Source organism: Corapipo altera, unplaced genomic scaffold (assembly GCF_003945725.1).
Source record: "Corapipo altera isolate COAL_440 unplaced genomic scaffold, ASM394572v1 1, whole genome shotgun sequence".
Classification (NCBI taxonomy): Eukaryota; Metazoa; Chordata; class Aves; order Passeriformes; family Pipridae; genus Corapipo; species Corapipo altera.
This window is the reverse complement of record NW_020884873.1, coordinates 369953-384713: the sequence shown is the minus strand read 5'-3', so window position 1 is coordinate 384713 and position 14761 is coordinate 369953. Positions and strand designations below refer to the sequence as shown.

Below are 14761 nucleotides of genomic sequence, written 5' to 3'. Positions count from 1 at the left end.
CACCCACGTGTCAAAGCACATCCCACCAAGGCAGACAGAAGAAATATTATGGCTGTTACATGGAAAATTTATTTCAAAGCAGGGAATGACAATTAAGATTATTTCCTCACCTTCCTCCCCCCCCCCCCCCCCCCCCCCCCCCCCCCCCCCCCAAAAGAATATGTGTGTTAAAGCTGCGGATTTTGCAATTTGTCTGTCTCCTGAAGGATAAGTACATCAGGAGGGACATCCTTCAGGGGTCTTTGCACCAGCTTATCTTACACAGACTTAGCACAATTCCTATCCCTGTTGCAACCAGTCCATTCCTACCCATTAACAAACAGGGGGGTGCTGATGGAAATATTCCATTTATTGTGGATGCAGTTGCAGAATACATTGTACGAACAAATCATTTTTATTGCAGCTATCAGATGTATTTGCAAATTTCATAGGAGCATTTACAAATCCCCAAAACAAAACATGACAACTCCCAGACAATGTCAGGCCCAGTTTCACCCCCCACAAATGACTAGGTGCATCTCTATATGTAAACAAGATGTTTCAGCCAAGCAGGGCAGTTCATCTTTGGCTTGAAATACAACAGCATACTTCTTTAGGAAGAAGTCAGAGGCTGTAAGAGATGGAAGTGGTGAAAAGGGGGATCCTGGGGGTTCCAATGCGCAACAAAGTTGTTAACAACCTGCTCAGGGGCTACTTAAGCTGCTCAGTTTATGCCACCCATACGCTGTAGGATGTAAATGCTAAACTGTATGGCATGTAAATTCAAACCCAGCTGACGTCCTATAGCCATGTGTGAACTATATACAAATGAAAACATCTGTAAAGATATTCAAGAGAGAGAGGTAAAAAGAAGCGCTACAAAGATAGAGGTTTACTTCATTTTTGGTGGACTGAGTAGACAGCACTGATGGATGGCAAGATGTAGTGAACAGTGATTTGAAACAAACTCCAACTCTGTTTAGATTTTTTTTTCTTTTTAATTACGGTAGTTTTATATAAATTAAACTACAACGTTTTATACAAGTGACCTACTTTTGACCCTCTACACCCTTTCCTTTTCCTCTTTTAAAAACTATACTTTCTTTTTAATTACCCGTTACTGGGCAACTGACATTTAAAATTTTTTAAAACTTATCTCACCATACCTCTAATAGCAATTATGAAATCTTCCTATAGAAAAGTGTGTAATTTTGTCTTTATTTTTTTAAGCTGTGATATTGGCTAATTATGTATGTTTATGACTAAATATAACACTCTAGCACATCTTAAAAGCATTCTACCATTAGTAGTGCCTTTAGGCTAAACTTTGTAAAGCTACATGTGTATATATTCTAAATTGCATTCAATTCCTAGTCACTAACAACAAAAAGAAATATCAGTACCGCTGTCAGCTATCATAATCATCCAAATTTAGGTATTAACTTAAACTAGAATGGAAAAATTGATACTTAAAAAAGTATAAAACAAAAAAATAAAACACATTATTGATGCAGTATTTCTCATGACATGGGCAGCTTACAGAAAATATTACATTGTCAACTAAAGATATTTCTTCCATGCCTTAGTCTAAAGTGCAGAAAGAAAGACTTCTGTATTACAAAAGGAACCATTGTTTTTACAGGTTTACTGCACACCCTTTGTTAAGCAACTTTACTTCACGTGCATTTTGGGTTGACCTCTTCCGGCAGTTGAAATCACTGTTCAGATCCATGGTTATGACTATCAGTAGGAGAGTCTATATATTTCACAGCATGGGTTTCTTTAGGAATAAAGGCTCTTGTGCAAAGGCAGTACAATTAGGATGAATCTCTAAGACTGATTGTTAAATACAGTGCTAATATACATGGTTTTAAGTGGGATAATGCAAAAAGACATCTTAGTAAATAAACATAAATATAAAAAGAACAATTTAGCACTTTTTCCTTTTTTCTTTCCCCCAGACTGATTGGTCCAGCATCTTCAGTGGCCTTCTATGGTTCTTTCTCCGATTGTCTCAAACCTGCTGAGAAAAAGAAAGATTAAAGATGCCTTGAAACAACCCAAATACATGTCTAAAACAGAAAAGGCACAGCTCTAGATTAAGAACATGTAAGAAGGCAGGACACAAGCTGGGTGCTGCTGTGCTCATCTCCTGGAATTGCTCAGAGGTGGCCTCCAAGAGGCAAGCGGGATTTCACCTCGCCTCCAGCAGCCTGAGGAAGCAGGGAGTGCTCAGGAACACCCCCACAGAAATGCAGGGGTGCTCCTGAACCCACTGGTCTCCCCAGCCATGTGTGGGTGGGCTGGGAACACCTTCCAGAGAAGCAGAGCTGCACTAACACTGAGTGAGCCTGAAAACCCCTCTCCTAACAGTTTAGTTTAAGAAAGGAGAAGAGGAGGAAAAGAATTCTGCTTTGCACAACTCTAAACCAATAAGAAAAGTTCACAGGCATACCACACCTCTGGCTTCACAGACGAATGTGAGGAAAAATGTGTGCACGTATTAAAGTGTGGAAACCCAAAAGGTTTTCTATATTCAACCATTTCATTCTTAGAGAAGAGTCGAGGGACGTTGCAAGACATCTTTCAAGCTGTTGAACTGATCAGTGAATTTCCATTCTTCCCCAAGGGTCCTCAGGCACATAATTGGTTTAGTTGGTTTCATTTGGAGTGTTTTTAGGTTAAAATAGAAATTAAAAAGCTAAGGGGGCAATTTTGCCTGTGGTTTCAAAATTACACTACTAAGACTATTTTTGCCTTCGAAAGACACCAATGCACAGCTCCAGCCAAAGCATTCCTGCTGCTGAAGGTGTTTGACCTCCCTTCCAGTCTGGGGATGCAGGAGTATATGAGACTCACAATCAGCCAGAAGAACAATTTCTGAAAATCAAGGCTACTGAATTTTCCTCAGGCTTCACCATTACCCAGTGGCTGTGTTTAAAATAACATGCGGGGCTGAGGACTGAACTTCAGTACTCAGGCTGGTTTCAGAGTACTGAAATCTTCCTTTTCAGCTCAAACGATGTTGCTGCAACACCTTTGTTTTTTGAGCTCCCCCTCTCTGCTCAGGAAAGGCACATCCATTCCCACTGCAGCTTTCAAAAGAGCCTTTCCCAGATGCTTTGCATTTGCTGTAATTTGTCAAATGGCCACCCCATTCCTCAGCCCACACACCTTTTAATGATACTCCCCAGCTACATCAAACATGCTATAAATCTCTCTTGAACAAGCCTTTGGACACATGGGTGATGCACTGCTAGTACTCAGTCCTCCTAGAAAGATGACCTAGATTTATTTCTCAAGCATTCATGTTTTGATAATGTTGCAATGGAGCTTTTGAAAGGCAAAGGCAAATAGGACTTTAATGGCATCAGCATTAATAGCTGTAGAATTTTAACACTGGTACACCTGTGAGAAAATATGGCACCATTTCTCTGTTGTAATATGTGTTACAATATACATTTTATATTATCATATGTATAATGTTATTAAACTGTATGTGTAAAATATTGTTAAATATGTGTATAATATGTATAATAGTATACATATAATATAATAATATTATATTATATATGTAATAAAGTGTATTACAATATAAAAATAGGTGCAATGTGTGCATTCTGGTATTACTTACCATTGGCCTCTGATTTTTTCCCCATAGCTGATACCTGTTTGAAAAAGTAATAACCCATGATTAAAATTCAAGAGAGGAGAACATTTTTATTTATAACAGGAGAAAAAAATCAACTCCATGCAAAAGACAGATTCCACACATAACACAGCTCTGCCAAATAGGTGTTTAAAAGTTACACACTGCTTTCTGCACCTCATGGTATTTTCTTCTATAGATAAAGAGGCAGGTTAGTAACAGAGGACATGTAGAGGCCTCATTCCAACTGACTGACTGTATGAAACTTAGTGACACCTTCCCACTAGAAAGCCTTCAACAGAGATATTATGCTCTTAACAATGCACAGAAGTGTTACCTTAGAAGAAGAAGGTGGCTTCTCAACCGACTGCTTCTCCCAGAGGTTGCGTTTGCCGGACACGTCTCCTGGTTTCAAATCCTGTCAAATATCAAAGAACAGGAAATGACATTAGTTTATATTTCTTTTAATTTGTTAAAGAAAACATTAGAATGCAACTTCCTCCTAAGGAGAGTTCAGGGACACCCACCAGTGGTAAGTATTACGTTGTCTACCAATCATAAAGCAATTCAGAATGATACATCACATATACACATATAAATATGTAGGACCCTACACATACACATGCTGTAAGAGAAGAAACAATCCCCCTAAATCTATTTTGTATAGCACAGACTGGTCATCGCTGCACTCCCTTGCTTGAACATAGTAAGTTAATGGTTACTGCGCAAAAGGCAATTCCAATTTTTGTGGGAAAAAAACCCACATTTTTTTTTCAGGGATAGTATTTTTCTTAGGGAGGAATTCAAAAGCAGCTTGTTTCAGTTACTTTAGATAAAAATAAAAATATTTCATTAAAAGCAATCTGTGAAAAAATAGAGAAGGACTTTTAATGCAACAGAAAAGGAGATTCTGCTCTGCATTCTTAAATATAGGTTTTAGGATTTATCACTGTAGTCCTTCATATCCATTTGAATTTCCATTGCATCATTTGTGATCTTAGGATGTACCAATCACTACAAAAAACCCCCAAACCACGAAACCCAAAAGAAACAAAAAATTGAACAACACTAAAAAGATAAGAGAAAGTCATTAAAGAATAATAGTATTCTCTGGAAATGTTATGGAGACTTTAAGCAAAACTCCATAAAAATGTTAAGCATCTTCTCGGAGAAAAGGAGGGCTACAAATCAAAATTATATATGATAGGCTAATGCCAATGCACCTGCTTAAGGACAGATGGATTGATATCTTCTCTGTGGACAGCAAACAAGAGACTCAAACAATTTTGGACATAGATACTCTCCTTTGCAGAAAGTATTCAAGTCCTGTACATTTTCCAGAATCTTGTTCTTGCCATTCACGGGTAGGTAGTTTTCTGAATATGAGAACTCCTAACTCTAAAACTTCTAAACTCAGTGATGAATGGAAATGTAATTTCTGCAAGGGATATTTGCATCCAACAGAGGTGTTCTAGAAGGGATCATAATCTGCAGCCACGGAGGGTTGCAGATGTTTAAGACTTGAAGCCAATTTTGTACTTCAAAAAACCAGTTCAGCAGTAACAGGAAGGAAGAAAAAACCAAAATTCTAATTGACCTTATCACAAAACCACTTGCAGTGGAGATGATCACAGTACCATTTTCATAATCCTGAAACAATTTGGGATATGTGATTTAGGTTCACCATAACACTAATTGAGATCTTTTCTCCCTCTACTTTGAATTCAGTATTGTTCCAAAACTCGTAAGTATCTTGATGGTCACAAAACCTTTGAACATTTCTTTTTTTTGGTGGAATGTGATGGGGGTAAGAAGTTATTTGCTAACTAAGAAATTCTAGGTTTCCTGGCAAAAAAAAAAAAAAAAAATCACACAGTATAGATGTATATTATTCTTCATAATCAATAATAAATAGGTTTACCTGACCAACTTAGTAAACAGACCCTCAAAGAAGAATAGGAGAAGTGTGGGCTCCTTCAAGCAGAGATATTGAAAGAAGAAAGAACAATCTATTGAGAAAGAGGGAAATTAAGACATAGATAGAAACAGCTGGCTGAAGGAAAAACAAGAGGTTAGTTTTACGTTTTCTAAAAGATGCAACTTAAAAGAAAGAGAGAAAAATCTGGAGGCAGATTCTGGACTGATTTCAGCAGTTTTGATTAAATACAGTCACCATAATGACTTCTTTTGATTTTGTATTGGTGTCCATAAGGACACAATCTCCATGCAGCTACCAGTAAATACTGACATTAGAGACAACACTTCAAATTTCAAGCTCCTTTTTGGGACAAACAGGAGCATGAATTGAGAAAGAGTTTTTCAGGCTGCATCTTTTATAAAGGGCAAGTGGATTGACAGAAAAACACTACACAAGAATATGAAAAGAAAAAAGTTCTTTAATAAAATCCTAAAGTTTAACCATTAACACCACGACTGATACCCTTTCTCTAATATGGATATTTACAGCTCCAGTTCCTCATACTTCCCCTTCCCCATCCCACAGTTATCTATTTCTTCTCCTTCCCACATCCTCACTGCTGCTTCCCACATTCCCACCCTATTACCTGGAAAGTATTTTCTGCTCTTATTCTTACTGAAGCAATAGGCATGCTAAAGGGCATTCATTAGAAATTATATTTAGGCTCATAAACAATAAATTATTTCACTTTATTTTCAAATATACTTGGAAAATTTATACAGGTTTCATCTAGGGTCTATGGCTTATAAGTTCTAAATTAGTGGTAAGCCTTTCACAGGTAGTAAGTTAATGTCTTTCTCTTCCAGAGAAGGGCTGAAGTGCTTTTCTGAGCACTTGCTTTTTCAGAGCATCCATGAGCTTTTAAGGTGAGAGCTGCCCTCTTTCATCTCCCCCTCTTCTCAGTCAGCAGCCAGGGGGCCTCTGCGAGCTTCCAAGAGGACATTAAGGAAGGTTCCTCCAAAGACCACCAGCTGGTCGAGGAACACTGTCACCACCTCTGCCCATGGAAAGAACCCACCTACTGAAGAAGTAGTTGTTGCAAGTTTACTTACAGAAGGTTTTGGAGCAGGTGATTTGTTGCTCTCTGGGGTCTTGGTTAACCACTCGTTTATTCGACTGGAGACACCCACCTTCAGTCCAGCAGTTTCCTGCAAAATAATAAAATCTAATCAGAAAACTTTAAGAATGGCTTTTGCTCTGTTTTCCTAGTGTAGATTGAAAAGCAAAGCCAAGCCTGAATTTAATATAGAGCTCCTCACTGAGCCTATGACTGGAGTCATCCTGTGTTCTCTGAAGGTATTGTCCCTATGAACTACAACAGGACTGCTGCCCTCCAGTTTTCAATAATGATAAATGTGGACTGACAAAATCATTTCCACTCCTGCTAACCCAGCAATAAATGTGAGACATAAACATGCTCTTTCTGTCATGAGCCTGAACTCCAAGGAAAAAGAATCTTTAGCTTAACAGAAGAAGAGACACCGTTCTAAGTCCACATTTTTTGTTTTGTTACACTAATATTTTTCCAGAAAAGCACACAATAGAGGAGCTAAGTGGCCTAAAATTTAAAACATTAAAATTAATCTTTAAAAGGTTAGAACAAATTACTAAAATTTAATTATTATCTGTAATAATCCCCTTCAATCCATGGCTCAGTTTTTTGGCTATGAGGCACGCTCATCAGCTCACATCAATTCATAGAAAGAAAATCTTGCCTTAAGATTTTACATAGAAAAGATAAAGGTCTCACAAATGCATTATCTGTAAAACATCATCACTATCTTGCCTATTTAATCCTTCTCTGACCCCTGAAAGAACTTTTCCCGACACAAAGAATTTGTTTGTACTCTGCTTGAACTACCCAGATATATCTACCTAAGATATCTGATGTGGCTCTGGAACGTCTCATAACTCAGCTCAGTAGGTTACTGAATTCTTACATGATGCTCAATATTGCAGCCACAAATTTGGTGGATTTCTGAGGTCCTCAGGATCCTTTGGGATATTCTTCACCAGTGATGTCAAGAGGAGCAGACATGCTTACTCACAGGAACATGAATGGCAAGGTCAGGCCCAGAGCATAATTCTTTATAGTCATGATGTTAAATGAAACACAAACCTTATTTGGTGTTCCTGTTCCAGAGGGTGATGAAAAATTCCCTTTCTCCCACATACTCTTGATATTACGGACACCTTCAGCTGGAACATGGAGGTCAGAAGCTGCTGGCTTAGCTGGTCTTGAAGCCTTTGTGCCCTGGAGAAGAATTGAGGCCAGTTGGTGTTTGGTATTAAGAGCTGGAGACTCAGGGTAGTTTGACTTTGGGGCAGTGCTGGAGAATGCAGCAGCTGCAAGTGGTTCCAGCACTGATCATGCAAAGATGAAAAGGAGCACTCAGCTCCAAAAGTGCCACTGAGACTCTCTTCCCTTTTTGATTGACAGTTGCACCCTTGGCACAACTAACTGAGAGAATTGCAATCCCTGAGATTTTTTCATTAATTTCTGAAATTCATGGCAAACCATAGCTCTGCACAGAACTGCTCCAAGGCTTTCATTTGTCCTCTTTCAAACCTTAGCACCTAAATCCTGTAAGCCTGGTTCTTTTAGGGATACAGCTAAGGAAATCCTTATTCAGAGGCAGGGAAAAAAGGCTGCTCTGTCATTCAATGTCAGAGTCTGCTCCATCTGCCCAGACAACTTAACCTCACCACACAGGATTTTAGGGGTAAATTTCAGCAATTGCAGTATATTTGGAATAGGGCGTTCTTTTAAAGAGTGGAGAACTGGGGTGGGGATTTTTTTGTTTGGGTTTGTTTCTTTTTTTGGAAATGTGTCTTTTGCATGTTCACTAAAAACACTGGACCAAATTCTTCCTCTTTCTTCTTTTCAAAATTCTTGTACATTTTACATATCATAGATTCGATGAGAATAAGAACCTGTACGAGCTGAGGCTTTGCCTCTAGTTGCAAAGCAAGTCAGATTTGGCAGATTTTGGAAACATTACAAACTCAGCAAAGGAAACATTTCAAGTCAGATGGGAACTGTACACCTTGCCCTCCTCTGGCCGTAGGGCTGTGCTTTTCAACATCTAAATGGAGCAGAGCCCTACTGAAAATACTGGAGGACCTAATATAGTTCAGAAAAGGCACAGAGTGAAGCAGGATGACGGAAGTTCTATGCCCCTGTTTTAATGATATGGGGGACTACTGGGTGCCATGCTGGCATTCATCCCTAATGGAGGAGTTTGAGCTACCTTCAACTTGACCTAAGTGCTGGAGGCAAGCCCGAGACTTCACCCTTTCATCTGTGTGCTTTTTTTCATTGGGAACTGACACACAGTATAAAACTCTCCAGCTGATAGGCTTTCTAGCAGAAAGGTTAAACAGGCAGCAGTCACAGGAAAAAAAGCCTATTAATTGATCTTAAATGACTAAAGTTTCCTTTACATCAAATGATAATAAAGCCCAACCAATTAAAACCTTAGTGGAATATCATGTTTAGACTCTATATGCGGAGGAGAGGAGAAAAAAAATATCCAGCAGGGAAGGAAGACATGCTATACCTTTGTTACAGCTATCAATATCATATCCTTTTGTATACTGTTCTATTCCCATGACACTCAACAACCCAGTCCAGTCAGCCTGCTATATCAACTAGTAGCTTTCACATTGCCTGTACTCACTGAATTATAAAAACAGTTAAGAAACCTCAGAACAACAACAACAAAAAAATCAAATTCCTATTTTTCTGTGAACTACGAAAAGAAAAAGCCCTCAATTCTGGTTCCTAGGCACATTATTAACCACAAGTCGTCAAAATCACCTGGGGTCAAATTCTGCATTTTAATGTGATTCTCTTTTTCCTTTGTTACTTCTTAACTCCCTTGTTCACCACGGTGTATGTCTTTGCCAAGGAATGTCACTCCGAAGTGGCAGTGAGCAACACAGACCCAGTTCCCTGTTCTAAATAAGCTGCTAAGTCAGCTTTGTTCAGGATGGCTCATAATTCTCTCATCAGGCAAAAAGAGGACGCAACTGTCACTCAAGATTCTGAGTCCTTCAACAGCTGCTCCAGGCTTACGAAACAGAGTAAAGTAGAAGCATGAAAGGGGTTTTGTTTAGCTATATATCTAAATGTTGGTTATAAGTGTGCCTGAAGCATTTTGTTCTTGAAGTCACAGTGGGTTAGAGCCTGGTGCTAATAATGCCAAGGTCATGGGTTTGATCCCTGTATGGGTCATTCACTTAAGAGCTGGACTTGATGATCCTTGTGGGTCCCTTCCAACTCAGAATATTCTGTGATTCTGTAAAGAAGCTTTTGTGACCAAAAAAATCCCTGTAATTCTTAAACAGTAAAACATAGGCTGATTAAAGCCCTCAAAGCCATTACTAACTACATCCATTGTGACCTGGAGTTAGCTTACCTCAATTGCACTTGTGTATTGCTCGAGTCTACTGTCAATCTTTGAGACAACTGCTGTCGTCTGGGTGGGCTTCATACCACTGTAGGAAGTAGGAAAAAAAAAAAAAGAGAGAAAGACATTATTATGCCCTCCAACTAAACTCTGCTATTTGAACTGAACTTACTGTTTCATTGCTTTACCTCTTCTGAGCAGATTTGTTCAAAAATTCTGTTCTCTCCTCTATCTAGAAAGAGAGAAGAGCTTTAAGTTTAAGGGTAATAAAGAAGAAGCCTGTGCAAAAGGCCAGGCTAGAATGTCATTTTAAATGTCAAAAAGTCTGAAAGAGATACATTCCAACAGAAATCATCACAGACACACACAAATGTTTTATAGATAGCAACCTATTATGATACAGATTCATAAACGTGGATGTATTTTCTGCATTAATGTTTGCATCCAACACATTTCTTCAGTGCCTCATTTGTAAGAAGAGAATAAATGACCAACATAGAAAGCAGAAAAGGAAGTTTATCTTATGGAAGGGGTTGATGTGCCCCAAATCTACATCAAAGCTACGTACCTCTTGAGAAATACAGCAAATTTAATAAAGTTTTACTGAATTGAGACATCAGACTAAGCCAGGTTTGGATGTCAGCCACATCCCCTCTCTCAAGTATGTTTTTGGAGGACACTAACAATTTAATTTGAACTCCAAGAAACCAATCAGACAGAACTCTGCTTGTGTTCAAGCAGGGTCACTGCTGAGTCAATATCCTCCAGCTGTTATTATACAAACTGATATCTTACATTTCCTCCTTATTTTCTACTCTGTGCACAGGAAAATATTGTGATGTTTCCAGGGAAGAGAAATCATGAAGGTCTCATATGACTTCTGTCAAATCTCTCAACACTTTGAAAACAAAGAGTGAATAAAGTTTTAAAATATTTCATGATGGGTGGATGGGTGTGTGTGTCTATTTGCCTTCTGGGTCAAGAAATATTTTCATCAAGCTTCCTCAAGTCTCTTCTATATTACATTACTTCACTTCTCATCCAAGGCTCTACACTTTCACTTAAAATAAAATATATGTAAGCAGCTCCAAGGGATTGAAATGACTAATAATCAGTGTGGCTAGATTCCTGGAGATTCCCCAGTCTCAGTAAGGGTTCTCTATCTTCAATTTACTTTAACAGTGACAGCTGTGGCATTCATACCTTTGAAATAAGGCAATGACAGCCAACTCTTTAAATGGTTCTCCTCAGTGCATTTAGCACCCAGGCTGTACCAGAGCAATAAATCCTACAGCAATCCCTTCAAAGGGCATAAATGTTTTATTTCTTAAGCCCACACAAGAAAAAACTCAGGCAGTTCACTTCACTGCAGAATTTGCCAAACAAGCTCACTGGAGGAACTCCAGCTAGCATCCATCCAGCTCAAAGGCACCTCTGAAGCTCTAAATACATATATATAATTTACATGATGATTTACGTTAACAGTTTTAGTTGCTAATATGGGACTTAAAAGCAGTCCTGAGTGGAAAGATGGGCTTTGCTAGGATAGATTCCAAGTGTTTCAGTGAACTGATGTCACAAGGTGGCAGCAAAAGACCAGGAGGGTCTTTTTCCTGCCGGAACGGGTTACAGCTTAGTTTCACCCAGAGGCGTTACCACAAAACGAGGAAGCAAATGATTGGATTAAAAGTGAGTAAACAGACCAAGGATGAAAACTCAAAACATGTCTCCTCTCTTCTACTATGATATAGTGGAAGTTTCCCCCAGTGCTGATTTCTGGGTCATAACCAGCAAGGCACCAAAATGATGAGCTGTACCAGCAAGAACCTGTAGTTTCTCCCTGGTCTGTCCACAACTGCATCAGTGAAATCCTGGTGGGCAGCAAGGACAAATAATATGCACTGTCTCAAAGAACTAGGATTCAAGGTAACCACCTAATAATCAATTTACAGGATCTTCATAGTCTTTCATGTGTAGGTAAGAGAAATGCTTCTGCACAGCAGGAAAACCAGGCTTCAGCAGGCACTAGTGGAAGAGGGGAATAGATGGGAGGGAGGAGACATGTATTCTTGGGGTTGTAGTAAAAAGACACAAAAGTGGGGTCATTCTTTACCCACTGGAAACAGTGGTTCTCAGAGCACTTCATGTGGTATCAGGAGTAAGTCAGGGATTGTTCAGAAGAGGAGAGTGAGGAAGCAAAACAGAAAATAAACAGGAGAGCAGAGTTAGGAAGCAACCCTCAGAGCTCAGCAAGATAGTCTGGCTGAGGAAGCAGATGCCTTGTGTGGAGGGATAAAAATTTTCTGCACATGTGTATGAGAATTTGTTCTAAAGCATCTTCCTCAAAATGTAGTATACATGAAGCAGAAGCAGACATTGAATACACCTAGAGCAAACACACCAGTATGCACACATGTATTCAACATACAGGTCAAATACATTTAGACCGCACAGCAACATCTAAAGGTCATTTATCCACTGCACATCACACAAACTCCATGCAAAGTATTTAAAATGTTTGCCACATACAGTAAACAGTATTACGAAATAGATCTGTAAGAGAAACAGGCAAAGCAAAGTGGTTAGCATAAAATGCAAGATATTTTCTCAGTTTGAGACCAGAAACTAAGAATAATCTTTTTGCTACATTCCTTTTAAAAGGCTCTTCTTAAATAGCTTGGACTATGTTTTGTCACCAAGGAATACTTTCAGAACACACAAGATCTGAAGAAAGTCAGCCTGCCAGCCCTTAGTTAAATTATGACCAGAGAGAAAGAACATAGGTTGCATCTCTCCCACCTAACAATATGAGACTTGGGAAACAAAAAACATTAGATATTCCCAGTAAAACCTGTTTCATAAAAATGTATTAAATGAGTCCTAGGAATTTTAAACTGTGCATTTGGATATTATGCAACAGAAACTTGTAAATAGATACATAGAAAAACTCTTCTAAAAAAATGGGTCAAGGAAGAAGAGGAATAAAAAATGCACACAGAAAACAGAAAACCCTGTATTATAATTTTGCCTAATATCCAACATGTGGAAGAATGCAGTGGAAATCCATTTGGTGTGGTAGTCCTTGGGAGTAGAGTGGCTTCTCCTTATACTACCTGAGTGGCTCACATGCTCTTTTGCTTCATAAAGCACAGTTAAGCTTTTTCCTGCTGTCAGCAGCATCTGTTCAGAGTGTACCAATTTATTCCAGTTTACCTACAAGACCAGAGTGCTGCCATCAGCACCAAAGATCAGGGAAAAACAAATGTCACAAATACATATTCTTACCACTCTATTTTCCCTCTGCTCCAAGAGTAGCTCATCTGGGAAGAACTGATTGTGTGGAGCCTAATTCTTTATAGTCACTGCTCCAGTTGTCAGGTATTGGGAGCAATAATGAGATATAACAAGACAAAAGAAAAAAAAGTCTCTGAAAAGTCTATCTTCTGGCTTAGCTGTCAGCATTGCCTTGCAGACAGCGCTGGCTCCCACATCAGCCTGTGTTTCCCAGCCTCCTGTCATTGCTTCCTCCCCTCAGTGCCTAACTGCTTTTGCATTTCTGTAGAGGTGGAGTTCACCCCCAAGAGGAGACTTAGTTTTGAAATACCCTGTTCTCTCCTGATTAACCTACAGAATAGTTATGCAAGAAGTCAGTAACCCTCCTTCCCAAAGAAAACGTGAGGAATGAACTTGTCTAAAAAGCAAAATGGACTAAGTTTATTCAGGAAAGCTCATTCCTTGAGTGCAACACCCTTTGCATGAGCTAAACTAAGGAAAGTGTGAGCTAGAACCAGATGGGAGAGCAGCAGACGTTGTTCTAGTCTTTGTCCTTATTTAAAAAAATAACAAGATAAAGGGCAAAGGTTGAGCAGATATTTGGTGCTATTGCTGCCCACAGGGACTCCACACAGCCCTGAGAAATCCAAGCTGCTTCTGTCCCTGAGCTAGTGATGAACTTGGTCTGCATTTACTTTGTATGCTTTCTCTTCATTCTCTCCCCAGAAAGGACCAGCCTTCATGCTATCACTGAGAGGATTTCATGCTGTGTTGTGCTGAAGTAGTGCCTCAGGCTTAAGGAAAATACTGTATTTAACAGTTTAAACAACAGGAGTTGTCAACACTGTGTAGGCTGTGATTTATTAGAGGCCAGACTAGATAATCACAGAAGGTCTTTCTAAATGTAAGCATGTATGTATATTATGTCCATGTTTGTATACATACATTTTTATATGTGCATCCATGATCCATGTAATACATGGAGATGAGTTGCCCACCTTGCCTCTCAATTCTGAGTCTGTATGCCATGCTAGTCCATGCCTTGCCTGATGGATACATGCAGCATCCATAAGATGGCAACATACCACTCTGCTTCTCAGATTATCTCCCTTCTTTCCTTTGTTCTGATAGTTCACTTGGTAATCAGCATGCCCTACTTTCCTCATATAAGCCACTCCCAGGAACTTCTTTTTCTTCCCAAAAACTTATCACAACGTTACAAGGGACGGGAAGGAAAAAAATGTGCTTTGCCAGATTGTTATCCAGGAGAAGTCAGAATGTGCACATGTATCATGCAGTATTTTTATACTGAGCCTCCCTTTTCTCATTAATTCCAACCACCCACCCACAATGATGCACTTGGGGTTCTCACATGACTTATGACATGTCTAACAAGATGATACATTCATCAAGGGAGAAAACATATGCCAGATGCTTTACAAGTCAAAAGATAACTTGGGCAGTGCATAG

At 39.1% G+C, this 14761-nt stretch overlaps 1 protein-coding gene across 12 annotated transcripts in view; it reads right to left on the bottom strand.

Moving 5' to 3' along the window:
- Nucleotides 1-328: 328 nt before the first annotated feature.
- CALD1 (caldesmon 1) overlaps nucleotides 329-14761 on the bottom strand; it is a 196550-nt gene continuing 182117 nt past the window's right edge. For 9 of the 12 annotated variants that reach the window (XM_027659567.1, XM_027659570.1, XM_027659580.1 and 6 more), the window contains 7 exons: nucleotides 10207-10250; nucleotides 10028-10106; nucleotides 7726-7860; nucleotides 6659-6754; nucleotides 3966-4046; nucleotides 3614-3647; nucleotides 329-2002 (listed from right to left, as the gene is read on the bottom strand). In XM_027659567.1, the coding sequence (XP_027515368.1) occupies nucleotides 1971-2002; nucleotides 3614-3647; nucleotides 3966-4046; nucleotides 6659-6754; nucleotides 7726-7860; nucleotides 10028-10106; nucleotides 10207-10250 (501 nt within the window). In that variant the 3' untranslated portion in view covers nucleotides 329-1970. The other 3 variants (XM_027659598.1, XR_003530347.1, XM_027659625.1) reach the window with 3 other exon arrangements.